Source organism: Neopsephotus bourkii, unplaced genomic scaffold, assembly GCF_033783945.1.
Source record: "Neopsephotus bourkii isolate Nb327-2 ecotype Australia unplaced genomic scaffold, CSIRO-AGI_Nbou_v1 NB_234, whole genome shotgun sequence".
Classification (NCBI taxonomy): Eukaryota; Metazoa; Chordata; class Aves; order Psittaciformes; family Psittacidae; genus Neopsephotus; species Neopsephotus bourkii.
In genome coordinates, this window is record NW_026900744.1 from 17,823,868 (window position 1) to 17,838,748 (window position 14,881).

The 14,881-nt window shown below is 40.2% G+C and overlaps 1 protein-coding gene across 2 annotated transcripts in view; it reads left to right on the forward strand.

Annotated features, from left to right (window-relative positions):
* The window catches only part of COP1 (COP1 E3 ubiquitin ligase), a 133,105-nt gene that overhangs the window by 42,442 nt on the left and 75,782 nt on the right, over positions 1-14,881 (forward strand). For both annotated transcript variants that reach the window (XM_061345660.1, XM_061345661.1), the window contains exon 12: positions 13,340-13,483. In XM_061345660.1, the coding sequence (XP_061201644.1) occupies positions 13,340-13,483 (144 nt within the window). The remainder of the gene's footprint in view (positions 1-13,339; positions 13,484-14,881) is intronic.

Consider the following 14,881-nt stretch of genomic DNA (forward strand, 5'->3'; position numbering starts at 1 on the left):
GCAGTGCCAGAATCTGTAGTTAAATGCATTTAACTGAAATAATCCTGCTTCCTGCTAGATGTTCTCCCCTGCTCATGCTTTTCATTTATCAAAGCATTTAAGAAATTTTTAAGGGTTTTAATATGTGGGCTGAATAAGGCTGTTCACATCTGAGCATGTCCTTCATGATTGGGTAAAGCAGGGCGCTGAATGTGCTGCTGCTCCTGTTAGCTTCTGGCTATCCAAACAGTTCCCTTGAAGTCTGAATTTGTTAATCAAGAGTTACGTGCATTGTGTTGGCTAGCATACTTCTCTGTTCACCACTTATCCAAATTAATAGGTTTAAGTTCAGAAGGAAATTCTGTGAAACTAAATGAGGTATGTGTCTTGGTGATGGCATCTTAAGATAATAGAAGAGCAGCTTTAAGTACCCATGGGTGGGTCAAATTAATTAAAATTAAAATTAATTAATTAATTAAAATTAATTAATTAAAAGCTTTATTTTCATTTTTTAAAGGCTGTGAAAAGTTTTGTTGATTACTTGGTCCACTGCACTGATTTCTAAAGGTGTTCCTAGACATGCTGTAGGAAATGCTGGTGAAATGACAAAAAGTCTTGCTGTTTAGCTGTTGCTATTGAGACAAACTCCATTTAAATGCAAAGCAAATGTAAAGTTAAGTAAGGAATACTTTTGGAAAGTATTTTAAAGGGTTTTTTTTTTCAGTATACCTAGGAATAAAAGTAGAATTGGCAGAAAGTTAGATTTCATTGTACTTATTTTTGTTGAGAAACCAAAACAAAAACAACAAAAACTCCAAACAAACAAAAACCCCACAAAAAAAATAAAACAACCAAAATAAACCACACCAAAAATCAGAAAATACCAAAACAAAGCAAAACAACCCTGCTGTTACAAATGGACTGAATACAAGACTATTTGGTTTGCATTCCTTTTACCCTACATGGAGCTTACACAGTGGACTCCAAAAGATCTACCGTTCCTTATCTTCAAAACCCTGAAGTTTATTTAGAAGAGAAATAAAACTGGGTTTATGGTAACAGGATGGAGTGTAATTAAAGACTATATATAAGCGGGCCAGAGAAAACCTGAAACTGAGCAGCAGCCTTGCCACAAGCATATTTATGAATGTCTGGACCTGAGGGGTAATAAAAGTGCACAAACAATACTATGCATGCTGTGTTACTATAAAAACTCTAATGGAATACTTGGGAACTCTGCAGTTGCCCTTTGGGAGGAAGGGAGGATAAGCCCATGCCCTGCTCCCCAGTTCCCGGTTTCCCCAGCCTGGCAGGGGCTCTTTTTGCTGGGCTGGCGGCGTTCCGGCGGCTTTACAGCGTCCGCGCGATGGCAGCCGTCGGCTGCCGTGCCGGCAGTGGAGGGCTGTGGGCGGGGATCGGGGACCCATGCGGGGCCGGAGCCGAAAGCTGTGCGATTTCCATTGCGGATTTACGGGCGTACACGGAAAGGTGCAAGCAGCGTGGTCGTAAGCCCAGTGAGGGATGTCTTCCCTGCCTTGCTTAGAAATGTGCTCACAAGCAGAACTTGGACCCCTCAGTACTTTATTTCTTCCCAGATTTGCTTTGAGAAAAAGATGAGCAGAAAAGAATGCTCAGTGAAAACATGTTCAAGGCTTTGGAAATTGCAGATTGCTCGGTTTTGCTTTAACACTGGGGGACTTTCAGCACATCTGCAATATGAATGTACATGTGACTCAGTATACTAAATGTTGGGAGTTATACACTCAGTTCTCTTAAGTACAAAGTATTTACATGGTTTTCACAAGTATATTAAGGTTTGGGTTGGGTTTTTTTTTTTTCTTCTTTTTTCTTTTTTTCTTTTTTTTTTCAGAATTGGCCAAGGAATAAATTTTCCATATATTATCCCCCCCACAGAGCAGTTGTCAGAGCTTAACTTCTCTCTGCTTGCTGTGGTAGTAAATGTAAAGGCTTTCTTTTAAAGATGAGTCTGTAAACTGCAGTGTTAGCATTACAATGATTTATGTAGAAAATTGCTTTTGCACTGTCAGAGGCCTTTGGAGAATAATGTGTCAGTCTCTCATCTTAAAAGAACAGAAAAATCCAAGAAACAGGCTGCAGGAAGATGTCTGTCTGAAACCTGGTTATAGGAAAGCTGGTTCTCCTGAGTGGTTCCCAGGTCTTGTGGAAACGGATACATCTGTCTCAGTTTGTTTGCCCTGTTGCTTGAAGGCAGTTGGTGTGGTGTTTTGTCATCTGCTAGGACTTCAGATTCTTTTAAGCTAGTTTACCATTTCTCTGAAAGGTCTCAAAATGACATCTGAAGCGTTTTAGGTAGCTAACTATCCAAAAGAATGGCTATTTAGAAGTGTAGTGATTACAGAGAGGGAAAGAAACAACTTGGGGTTTGACTGTTGAAACCTTACTCAAATCATCTGTTGAATCTTGAGACAGAGCTCAAAAATTAGATCATACCTTTTGAGGGGTCCATTATATCTCCCCTCCCCTATTGCTTGCTTGTTACTCCATTGCCTCTAAGTAATGAACAAGATATGTAGAGGTTTCTCTTAACATTCAAACAGTACAATTGTCAGTCTCAAGGCTGTGTTTTTGTGTTGACCTTTCAGTAACATGACCTAAAACCCTTTCTTCAAAGGTGAGCTTAAAAGAAAAACTATCCATTAGGAGTATGTTTTCCATGTATTTATTGAGATGTTCTGTCTTATTTTTAATGCCCTGGGCTAGCTAGGTTTAGATGAGCCATCTTATTACGTTTGTGACCAGCAGTGCTTCTATCTTGGTGGTAAAGAGAAATGAAAGTAATGTAAGTGGGTTTATCCTTTGTAGGATTATGTTTCACGCGGTTCCTTGAAGATGAGAGATGAGAAAGGCTGAATTTTTCATATAGCCTATTAAATGAATCATTCTGTAAATGGACTCCTATTTACAAGTGGCAGCTCAAAACTGTGGATGGATCTGCCTTATTTAGACTGTTCCTACAACTGGAAGGAAAAGAGAATGGTTGGATAAAGAGACTTGAACTGCAGAGTAGCTGAGGAAGCTTGAAATATAATACCCTGAACCTACTTGAAGTTTGTGCTTCTCATGTGGTTCTTGCCTTATTTCATCTAATGTTTGATCCATAGACCAGAAGTGGGTTGGGGCTGAAGTAAGGTTTTGTTTAGTGACAGCAAAGTACAGAGCCTTTCCCTTACTTTCTCTTCTTTTTCTCTGTAGTGCAGAAACCATACATTTCCTAGTACATAATTGTGGTCTAGATCCCCTTGAGCAGAAGCTGAATGTGACTGGTACCCAGCAGAAGGGTCATAAAGAAGTCATTTCAGAGACAATCTAAACTCTGTAACATAGCCTTCAGATGGGCTGCTAGTACTAAAAGAAGCTCTGAAACCACACAAGAGCGTATCTGCTCGTATCTCTAGCCTTCACCTGAAAAGTAGGCCTGGTGAGTGCAGCAAGACTAAAGAGAGAGGTGTGTGTTCTTCCGTCAGTATAAGCTTTCACTTTCAGGGGTCAAACTTAAATAGCTTGAAATTGGTAAGTTAATGAATGGAACTTGCATGGCCACCAGTGGAATGCTGGTTTTTAATTTTGGTTATTTTCCTAGCAACTTGAGACTATATGGCAGTCGGAAGCTCTTTTTCTCTTAAGACTTCAAACCTGTCTCAATTTGCAGATATGTGGGGGTTTGTTTTTGATTGGATTTTTTTATTATTTTGATTTAAACTTCGTACGTTGTTATCAATGGTCTGTTAAAAGTATTGAATGGTGTTTTGATGAATTTGGGAATCAGCTTTTAACCTAAATGTATTAAACAAATTTTTTTCTGGGTTTTTTAATATGTTGAGGAAACTTTGTACAGTTTATATAAGCAGATTCCATTTCTTGGCAAATGTCATGTAGTGGTCACTAGCTGAACCTAGCTAGTGGAGCTTCCCAAAGAGGTTGTGCAAACTTCTTCATCCTCAGGGGTATTCAAGAATTGGCTGGAGAAAGCCCTGAGCAACGTGATCTGACCAAAGAGCTGCCCCCTCTCTGAGCAGGGTATTGGACTAGAGACCTCCAATTCTTGGGAACTGTACCCTTGAAATAGTTACATGATCAGCTTGTTAGAAACTTGAGGTTCTGTTCTCTACTTTCTGCCAAGCGTCTTCATCTGGCCTTAGGTTTTAAGGAGAAGCAGTGTCCTTACGTGGCTTTGCCACATACAGTACAAAGTGAAATTCACTTCTAATGAACTTGAAGATCCCCCACTTACAATTCAAACAAGATTGTATTAACTAGGAGTTTATTAATAAAACCAAGAGAAGCTTTGTGAAAGTGCAGGACTTTAAAATGAATGCTGTAGTGTTAGCAGTGTTCTCTGAGATTAATATTTAGGGTAGGATGCATCATTGCAACCACTCCTTGACTAATCAGGACAAAAATATTTTCTGTGAGGCTCCAGGTAGCTGCCCTGCTGATGCTCATATAACAGTGGTTATCATCAGGTAATAGTGCTGTGTCTTGGCCTCAGGAATTGGACTTGCAAGACATGAAGGCTGTGGTTTCACAGCATTGTACATGCAGAGCTTCCATGCTGACAGTGTTGGTAAAAGGTTAAGACAGATTTCCCTTAACTCCTCCCTACCTCTTCTGCCCCACCCCCAGTTTTGTAGCTTTCTTTCAATGTTGAGTGTTGATACAGTGAATTCCTATGTCTGCTTGAAGAAGCAAACCTGGTGTTGATAGAACATGAATGTCTGTAGGTTATTACAGTGTTATTTCAACTCTTTAGCCATGTTTGTTGGAAATGCCTGAATTTGCTAGGAGGTCATTATCCGCAAAGCACTACCATGGCTTTGGATATTTTTGGGTTTTTTTCCTTCCTTGATATCTAGAGCTAATGGTTATTAATATTGTCTGTATTACTAAGTACAGACTCCAAGGTGTTTGGGATTTATATGCTGCATAGGTGTTTTGTAGAGTAAGTTATGAAGTGACATTTTCTTACAGGATTATATACAAGTATGTATATACATTTGTGGAAATGAAAGTGGAAATCGGATCAAGTTTTTCTGTGTGAGACTGTGTGAAATTAAGAGTATTCATAAGTACCTTTATTTTTTCTAAAGAGTAGTTTAGGGGTAGAATATGGAATATTGACCAGGAAAGATTCAAAATGCCATCAAAACGATATCCTGAAACACATTTGGCAGTTGGATGAAAAATGTGTTAAATGGTGTTTAATCTCATTCTGTCGTTGCCAGGCAGCAGGACTGTCAGAGGTAGTTGCCCCAACCTATTTGCTCCTCAAGACACCTCATCTGTGGCACAGGCACACAGACAGTATTTATGAAAGTTGCACTGATTTGTGGGTGTCTTTTGGATTGTCTGAAGAGGTTACTGTCACTCCCAGTGCTCTGCTATGGGGTGTCTGCCAGAAGAGCCAATGGCAGTGTCTGGCAAATTTGGAGGCTTGGATTAATAAGGCCGCAGGCTGTGTGCTGGGACACTGTGCTGGGTGGTGGTTTGTTCTGAGAAATGGGACCTCTGGCAACGTGGTCATCTGGAGACAAATGTCTTCAGCTGCTACAGCTAAATCATGTCAGAATCATGGAATCATGAATTGGAGCCTGTGAATGGACTGTGTTGTTTACAGCCCCAGTATTGATGGAGATCTCATGTGCTGAGCTCTTTCAGGTGTACTTGTTCCCTTCTCTCTGTGGCTCTGTCAGCAGCTTCTGTGCTCAATTTTGAAGAAACAAATCCTTGTTGTTATAGTAATAAATGCGGAGGCTTGAAAACAAGCTTGCAAGCTTTTGAATGGCCTTATATTTAGAAGGCAGTTCAGTATCTATCACAACTGAGTTCCTGCCTATTTACTGGCATAATCCTGATAAGATGGTACCTCTGTGCAGACAACCTTGCAACTCAGCGTGGAGCAGTATTTGGTCCCTATACAGCTTGGGCAGAGGCTGCTGTGTTTCTTCCTGGCAATGTTTCCTAAGCTTAAATGCAGAAAGAAGGCAGCTGGGTATGTTTTGAGACTGAAAACATTTTCCACTGTAGCATTTTGTAATGTTGAGGTGATGCTCCTGCTACTGTCAGAGCTGTTGTAACCTACTGTGTATCAGCCCAGCTGGACAAAATGGCAGATCCTGGTTTAAAAATGTAGATAGGTTACCCAAAATATTGTAGAGGGCAGGCTGATAAATTGGCTCGAATTTTAAATACTGTCATAAGAAACATTCTGCATTTAACTGCTGGCATTTTTAGTTAAGGTTTCCCTACTCTAGCTTCTTTTAAATGGTGTTTGTGGAAAAACTGAATCTAATCCTCATTAACTTGCGTGGTAGTTGTTTGCAGCAGCTTTGGCTCATTGTACTTTTGTGTATCTGGCATATAAACCCTGGGATTGCCATCATCTTTTCAACATGCAGAAGAGCATTGCCTAGCAGTAAAGTGGCTTTTTATCAATACGCTTTATGTTCAGTTGCTTGCAAAATTCAGTAGTTCCCTATAGGTTTTCTCATCATTAGTGCTAATTAAACCAGGTTCCCCTGAATACATGTATTTAAAAAACCTTATACAGTAGAACTGGATATCTCTAGTTATAGTCTTACAGATAAAGCTAGAAGTCTGCTATGGCTTCCTAGGAGATTTTGGGTTGTATTTAGAGAAGATTAGGTTCAGGGTCACTTTAACTTGTTTCCCTCAAAGTAGACAGCATCCTGCAGCATCCTGGCTGTGGAAGTTGAGCTATTGCAGGTAGCGCAATTAATCTCATAGTATATTCTCTCACTGGGTTTAAAAAAAGACTGACTGTTTTATCTAGCAATGACAAAGCATGAAAGTAGCTCTGTTGGGTTTGATTTCAGAGCTGTGAGATGGATCTAAGCCCACCAAACCTCCTACATTCAGATTTAATATTATTCTTTGAACAAGCTCTTTATGGAACAGGAATACTGCTAAGCGGTCTTTTGGAACTGATGGCATTTCATTACACTTAAAAGGTTTTTTGTAAGCATGAAGTACACCTAGAACTAGGTCTAATGACATTACTTTGTCAACATGGTACCTTTTTTATGCCTTTCTTCAAACAGAACAAAATAGAACTCCAGGATACTGGGGCTGCAAGAAGACTGTTGAAAGTGTGACTGCAGTGTGACTGGTGCAATGTTTTTCCGAAGCAGCCCAGAGCTAAGGACTGTCCTCTGTGCAGTGCAGGCTTTAGTGAACTGGTACAGTGCTCTTCCTGCCTGTGTCCCAGCTGTGAAAGGGTTGAAGATAATCAACATGTAGAGCTTTCTAGTGTCTTATCTTTATGCTTCAAATAAAGGTTTGCTTAGGGAGAGCATATTCACATCAAAAGTTTGAAGCCTGGAAGAGGTGTGGTAGCAGGGGAGGGAACCTGTGGTGCATTCAACAGCAGCTGGTGCTGCTGAGCCTGGAGCTGGAATATCCAAAACAACTCCAAGGAATGGGATCAAAGTGAAATAGCTTGGGGTCCTCTGTCTCACAGTTCTCATTAGACTTCCATTAGATTTGAATCTGATATATTGAGAGGTCATAATTATAGTAGCCAAAGTAACTTTACCTTGATTAGAGGACAAATCTGGCAATTTTTCTGGTAATCTGGGGGTCTCATCAAACCCAGATTAATATGATTGTTAGAGATGAAGGTGTTCACTCTCTGGTAGAATGTACTTATGGGGAGTTTTGTTTATACGTTTCAATTTATACATATAGCAGTCTAGAGAATTGAAGGGTTTTTCTTTAAGTGGTCCTTTTTGAGTAGAGATTGCCATAACCCGCATGGGCTTATGGTATGCTGGCTCAGTTTATATTTTGGAAAACATCTTACAGCACCGGGGTTTGAATTGAGTAGTAGATTCAACCAGTGCCGATCTATCCTTGTCCCTGTGGCACAGGTTAAGGACTTTGAAACGGCAGCAGTGACTTTCATTTAGGTGGTGCTCTGGCATGAAGAGTAACTAATGCAACTGTTACTTTATTAAAAACAAAACAAAAAAAAACCAGAACAACAAAACAAAAAAACAAACCCCAACAACAAAAAAACCAAAAAAGACCCCAAACTTTTTCTGAAACTTCATGATTTTTCTCTGTAGCCTTCGCTACTGTATGTAGCAACTTCTAGACTTCGGGCTGATAGAGCACAAAATCTGAGTGCTGTAATAGCAGCTTCCTATGCTTGAGTATAGCTTTGTTTTTAAAAACTACAAATTAGTATGCTAGTGGTTGCTTAGTGACACTAATTACTTTGCCTTAAAATACCAGTCTGCTGTAAAAACAGTCTCTCAGATGTGGTATTAATACCACTTTCTGTACTGACCCCAGGTGCTGAACAGTCTGCAGTGATGGCCATGGTGTCAGATTGTAACCTAAATTTCTAATGTTTAAGTGCCCCAAGATGGGCATTGGAAATGGCTATAAGTCATGAGATTTGGGGTTCTTAGAAGTGACAGGACATACTTCAGGGAGCAGGGAGTTGCAGAACAAAGTGAGAAAGACTTTAAGGAAATGTATGTGATCAGCAAAAGCTGCCATTCTTGTCTCTCCTTTCTCTCACCAATTAAGTCCCCCAAAACTGTGAACAACATACCCATGTTGCAATTAAATATGGGGCCACAGCAAGACAGGGGTCAGGGTTAGAGAAGCAGAAACAGCACCATATTAGGTAGAAGTAGGATTGAAAGGCTTTGGTATGTCAGGGAGGAAAATACATATATGTTTAGTCCCTTAAGGGACTCTTAAGAGGGACTTGAGTCATCTACTCCTACAGTCACAGATGTCATTACCAAGTCAGGGTTGAGGCATTTGTGATTATAGTAGCAATTGTAGAGTGTGTATGGAAAGGGTAGAGGAGTAGTTGGTTGCAGACCTTTAATTGTAATTAGTGGTGCAGTTAGCTAAAGGCAAATGCAGTTAATTGCAACCACCCCCTTATCCTGATTTGGAAGAACAGATACAGCATGTGCCCGTTTTTCACAGAAGCTTGCTGGGCTAGGTGCCCCTCCAGTCTAACCCTTAGGGTGCTTCAAGCTGCAATGTCAAGTACAGTGTAAGGTGCCTAAGGGGTTGGTTTGGAGGGCACCTGGCCCTATGCTGTCCCTACAGAAGACCACAGAGCATGCCAGCCTAGTCACTGCTTGTGGAGTTGTCTTATTGAGATCCCAATCAAATGATCCACAGTCATTTCATTGGGGGTACTAAAGGGTATATCCACATTTATTTTTGTCAGTGTCTGGTATGGATCAGTTGTTCATGGATTATGGTTCTCATATTCACTCTGCCACCATTGCATTTTGCAGGATTAAGTACTTGGAGTGTCTGTGGTTTTTAAAGTGTAACTGAGGGTGGGGAAACTCTTGCCTGTCCCAAATGAATCTTGTGATGAGTGCCTCCTAGTTCTAGTGTGAAGTGACTTGCTGAACACCAGCAAGTGTCATCTTGTTCATAACCCTTACGGTAAGGCAGCTGCTTCATTACTTCAATCAATTTAGTTGCCCATCTGTATGTATTCTCTAACTCTGGTGTGTCCTCCTGGGATAGAGAACAACTGCATGCACCATTAGGATGCAGATGTAGCAAGGCTTTATACAGTGTCAGAACTGGTAAATACTTGCTCTTTTCTCTTTCCCCACTGGTCTACCCTCAACGCAAGCCAAGCTTCCAGACATGCTTCAGAAGCAATCTATTTTGTAATTCCATTTGTTAACTTTGGAAAGCACTTGTAGCTCTAGGTTTTAGGGTTAAAATAAAGCAATTGATTTATAATCTCGCAGATCAAGAATAAAGATAATGGGCAGAGGAACCAGAATCCTTGAGAATGTGTTTACTTTCTAGCAGCTCTTAGTGGTATCTCCATAGAACACTGGTCATTAATTTCTTGGGGGGAAAAAAACCCTCAGTGACTTGGGAATAGGAGATCTCTCTTCTGTTTTCCCTAGAACAAAACAATCAGTTCCTTTCAATTTGATTTTTATAAGTAAATTGTGTTGCACATTTATAAATCTGTTTCCAAATATTCAGGATATACTGTGTTCCCAAAAGATTCCTTATCAAAATTCAGCTAGTCTTTGGTCAGATACATGGAGTTCAGAGGAGGACTGAGGTAGGTTTGTAAGTACATACAGCCAGTTGGTACTGCATCTGCCCTCTGGGATGCTGAAAACATTCATTGTCAGTCCCATGTTAAATCTACTTAAAAATACTACTACAAAAACACATTGCTCTTTTTGTAGCAGGACATTAGAAGCCATTGCACGGGCATTTTGCGTTGCTTTGGTTCACTGATGGCACTGTGCCTCTCCCCAGCTGAAGTGGATGCTGTTGTCTAGCTGTTTCTCAACTCAATGTCCTTTTTTGACAAGAAAGGCTGAAGTATTTCCTGTTACTTTGTTGCATATTATCATTGTGCTTATGACTGTTTCACTTCAACTGTAGAAATGTATCACCTGCAAACCAGAATGTTGTTCTTAAGAGCTGGCCCTGTTGTGTCTTTTGACAAAATAAAACTTAAGTTCTCTTGTCAATTTGCATATAGATAAGCTTGTGTGTAGGCAAGTGCTTATATTGACAGAAAAGATTTGGAGCAGTGGGTTACAGTAATACCGTTGAGACATTAAATACAAACAAACTTTGCTTAATACTAAACATACGTAGAAGACTTGGGGGGGGGGGGGAACCCACGAAGATAAATGTTGCGATGCAGGTTGTCTGTTTGTCCTAATCCTGATCAGTCCATGGGGAAGCAGAGCTTTGCAAATATGAAGAATATTTTTATATGGTAAAGAATCCCCTGGATTAGCTACTTAGATCATTAATGTTTTAATTTGTATATCTTCCACTGATTAGAAAATTAAAACACTTGTTGCATCAGGACTGTACAAAGGTGATGGAAGCCAAGGTGCAAGTATGTGTTCAGCTTGCTGTGTTTGGTTTGCCTGCCTCTCTCTCAGCCAGCAAACATCTGTACAGGTGGTGATTTGTTTCTGCATCTGTTTTTCTCCCTGCAGTGTCTTTGATGCTGTTTGAAGGTCATAGGACTGACAGTCAATTTCATTGGTTGATGCTTTTTATTAATTCTTTTAATGATGTGTTAACTTCTGCAGACATACCGAAATACTCATTTGTTATGTCTACAGGATGTCTCTATTAAAAATTAAAAATAAAAAAGAAACAAATCCACTAAAGCTAGAGAAGCAAACCCACCGTGGCTGAGAGAGGTTTTACTCTGTTCTAATAAATTGCCTTTTTACCAGACATTGTAATACATTATTTTTTTTCCTCAGCAGAAGGCTAAGGGTATAAATTGAATTCAAGTAGATTAATCGCTACGATCAGTTTAGTTGCGCTTTACCTGAATCCACAGGGCAGTGAGCAGAAGCAGAGAGAGTGGTTCAGTTAAGAGTGTGGTATAAGTAAATCCATTGTATTGTTGTACAGGCTTTCGATTACAAAATTCTTCCATAGAATAGGGTGAGCTAAGATAAGATAGGTCTGAATGGTGCTTTGGTCATGTTTGTATGAAAAGTGATTAGACTAGGGTAGATCTAGAGCAGAGGGGAGCAGTCTGGGTGCTTAGATGACTTTTTTAATTCCTCTCCTGGTTAAATAGATTCATGGTTGCTTGCTTTATTCCCCAGCTGAGAGCATGTTCCTTTTCTTTGCCTGTTGGAGTCCTGTAATTTTTCAGGTTTGACCCAACTAGCTCATTTCTCCTCTAGAAAGCAAGCGATTCTGAGTGGAACTGTATCCTGCTACTACTTAGGAGTTTAGGTGCCTTAGTTAAAAGGCCAAGTTGCAGGCTGTATCATTTAATTATTTTATACTGTCAGACTGCATATCAACAGTCCTTTCTTTCCATAGTTTAAAAATAACTTGATGATATCTTCTTTACAAGGACTTGAAAATTATGCTGGCATTTAAATTTAGCTTATTGCAGTGCCTTTGACACCTCAGCTTTGTTAAGGGGTAGAAAACTCTAGCTGCTGTAGTTGCGGGGCAGCCTAAAGAGCCCCCTCTCATCTTGTAATTGGGGTAATGCTTTCTAATTGTAGAAAGGTACCTTAAATACCCCTGATCTTGGGATTTTTCAAGGTGTATAAATGTGAAAATAGTGTGAACTAAGTTTTCTCTGCTGCCATTCAGAACTTGTTGCCTAGTTCACAAATGCTCTGGCTTCTTGAGGTAGGGAGGTCCCTTGTGATAGGGAGAACAGAAATTGAAATGAATTACTGAGTGGAAGGATCTGAAAGGAGACCTTGCAAAGATTGATTGCTTAGCCAAGAGTCCTGAGGAGAGCTGCTTTCTGGTCATAGGAACACCCAAACCCTTTCTGGGGGAGTAGCAAGCTTGTCTTGGGGAGGCTGATCCTCCTGGAAGGAGATAGATATCTGCAAATTCACCCTCCCTTGCATGCAATGACATGGGCTGCAGACAGGCAGGAGCTTCTAGGAAAAACAGGTTTATTTTCCTGACTGCTGGATGTCTAATAGATTTCTTTCAAGCCCTTCCGAGCTGTAAAGGTAGCTATGATATTAGCTGTTTATAACCTGCTACCTGTCTTTCTCTCAGATGTATTTCATGTACAACCTCAGGCTTTTCTCATTTGCAGCTTAACTTTGTTAGAAGGTGACTGCTTTTACTTTCAACTTCATTGATGTCTATTACAAACTTGCCCCGCAGTTCAAGAAATAAGGCGCCTCTGTTTCCATGAACAACCCAGAGTGGCAGTCATAGCGTGCATGGTTTTTACAGTACTGCTGATATGTTTCAACCCTCTATTGTTACTCAGGGAATTTTGAAGGGTTTTTCCCACAAATACTGATTTCTTCTGCATTAACACTTCAGAGTTCACTGAGCTGCTGTATATAAGAGCAAAGGGATGCAGCAATGTAACAGAAAACAATGGGCAGTCATCCTATAGGATGTTGATCGTAGAACATACAGCTGAATGTTAAGTATGTTTCCAGGGTGGGCTGCCAGCTTTGACATGTGATTACTGTGTAATGTAGATGGTATGGCTGAATTGGCAAACCTCTAGAGCATCTGAACAAAGATCCTGCTGTGGAGGGGGAGTGTGCTACCACAAAAAGTCTTGTTTCAGTAAATGGAAATGTGGGTGTATTTGAAGAGTTTAGGAAATAGTGCTTCAGAGCAAGAACTCTATGCTGTTGGCCTGTGTGCCAGACCTGATCAAGGTGTTCTGAATGGAGTTATTTGCTGCACATTGTGATTTTCAGCTCTGCTATACCAAAATGTTTAGGTGGTAAAATACAGTGCTGGTAAGTACATGCATTGTGTTACACAGTTCTCAACCTATTCTTTTGTTCCTCAGTATTGAGTTCGACCGAGACTGTGACTACTTTGCCATTGCTGGGGTGACAAAGAAGATTAAAGTCTATGAGTATGGTACAGTCATTCAGGATGCAGTGGATATTCACTACCCTGAGAATGAAATGACCTGTAATTCCAAAATCAGGTAGGCGCTGACTTTGCATTTGAACTCAGGGAGCCTTTTCCACCTAGTTGTTTATGTGCAGTAAATGTTTTGCTTTTCTTATCCATTGTAGGAATGGGAGGGGAAGGGAGGACAGCAGGAGCCGATGGAGAGCTTGCTTTGAACTTTGTGGGATTGGGTGGCATAAACACTGTTAGTGGCATATGCTGGGCTTGCCCAAGGTAGTAGCAGGCCTGTATATCTCAAGGAGAAAGGGACATAGGGTAGTTACCTGCTTTTGTGTTCCTTGCAAATGCTGTTGCATGCCTGCTCAGTTAAAAGGAGGGTGTAAAAGCAGAGCAGTGGATATACTCCAGGTAAAGCCTCTTGTCTCAGGGTAACTTTTGTGCCCAGTTCGTTGTAATAACCACCAAGTCCTTCATGCTGTGTTCATCAACCGGACCCTTACCACTCCACTGAGAGGCTGCTAGACGCCAGGAAATGTGCCTCGCTTGCACCTTCTGCCTATGAGTTTGTCTGCCCAAAGTACTGTTCTGCTGGATCTCATAATATCAAGCTTATGGGAAAAGACCTTGATTTTTGCTTCTGTGCCTCTGTCATTACTGTCAACCTACTTTTTTCTTTCTAGATTACTTAAACCAAAGGAATACAGATCACCATATCAGAACATCAGTTGAAAAATCTGCCTTTTAACATAAAAATCCTAGTTTAAAAGTTCTGTTAAAACTCAAAAGTAAATAATATGGGCAGTCAAGCCAATTCAGTATAATAACACAAGTATCCAGCATCTGTGTTGAACTAATTTGTTTTTATTTATTACTCTGCATTTTAAAAACAGTAAAGCACCCACAGAGTTGTAAGTAATAAATTTATGAAACAGTCCAGCTTCCATGAGAACAAAATGTTGTGCAACCAGATTAATGTTTGCAAGCTTACTTTGTAGCATAAAAGGCACACTTCATTTTGTAGCTGACACACTTCTTAAGGTAGATCAGTTACTCCTGTATCAATCATGCTGATTATTTTGTGAATTGTGTAACACTGTTTTATGAAGAAAAAGACGTAAATGCAGCTGACCCTTGGACTGATAAAAAGATGGATAAAAACAGTCTGAGAGGGATTTGTATGATAAGCCATACTGATTATGGAGTTTGTTTTTTTGCAGGATTTGTGAAATGTTCATCATTTTTGCCTGTGTCATAGCAGAGTTCACACTATCCAGCTTCATTATTCTGAAGAGCAGAATAAGCGAACAATCTAGCAGTCAGTTAATACCGTCTGTCTTAATTACAATGGGAAAGGAATGTGTTTAGTATTTCTTGGTCAGTCTGAGAACTTCCAAACCTGCTACTTCAAATTTGACAGGGATCTACACTGATGATCCTGCCAGGCATTAGGAAGTTGTTCTCCCTTCTCTTG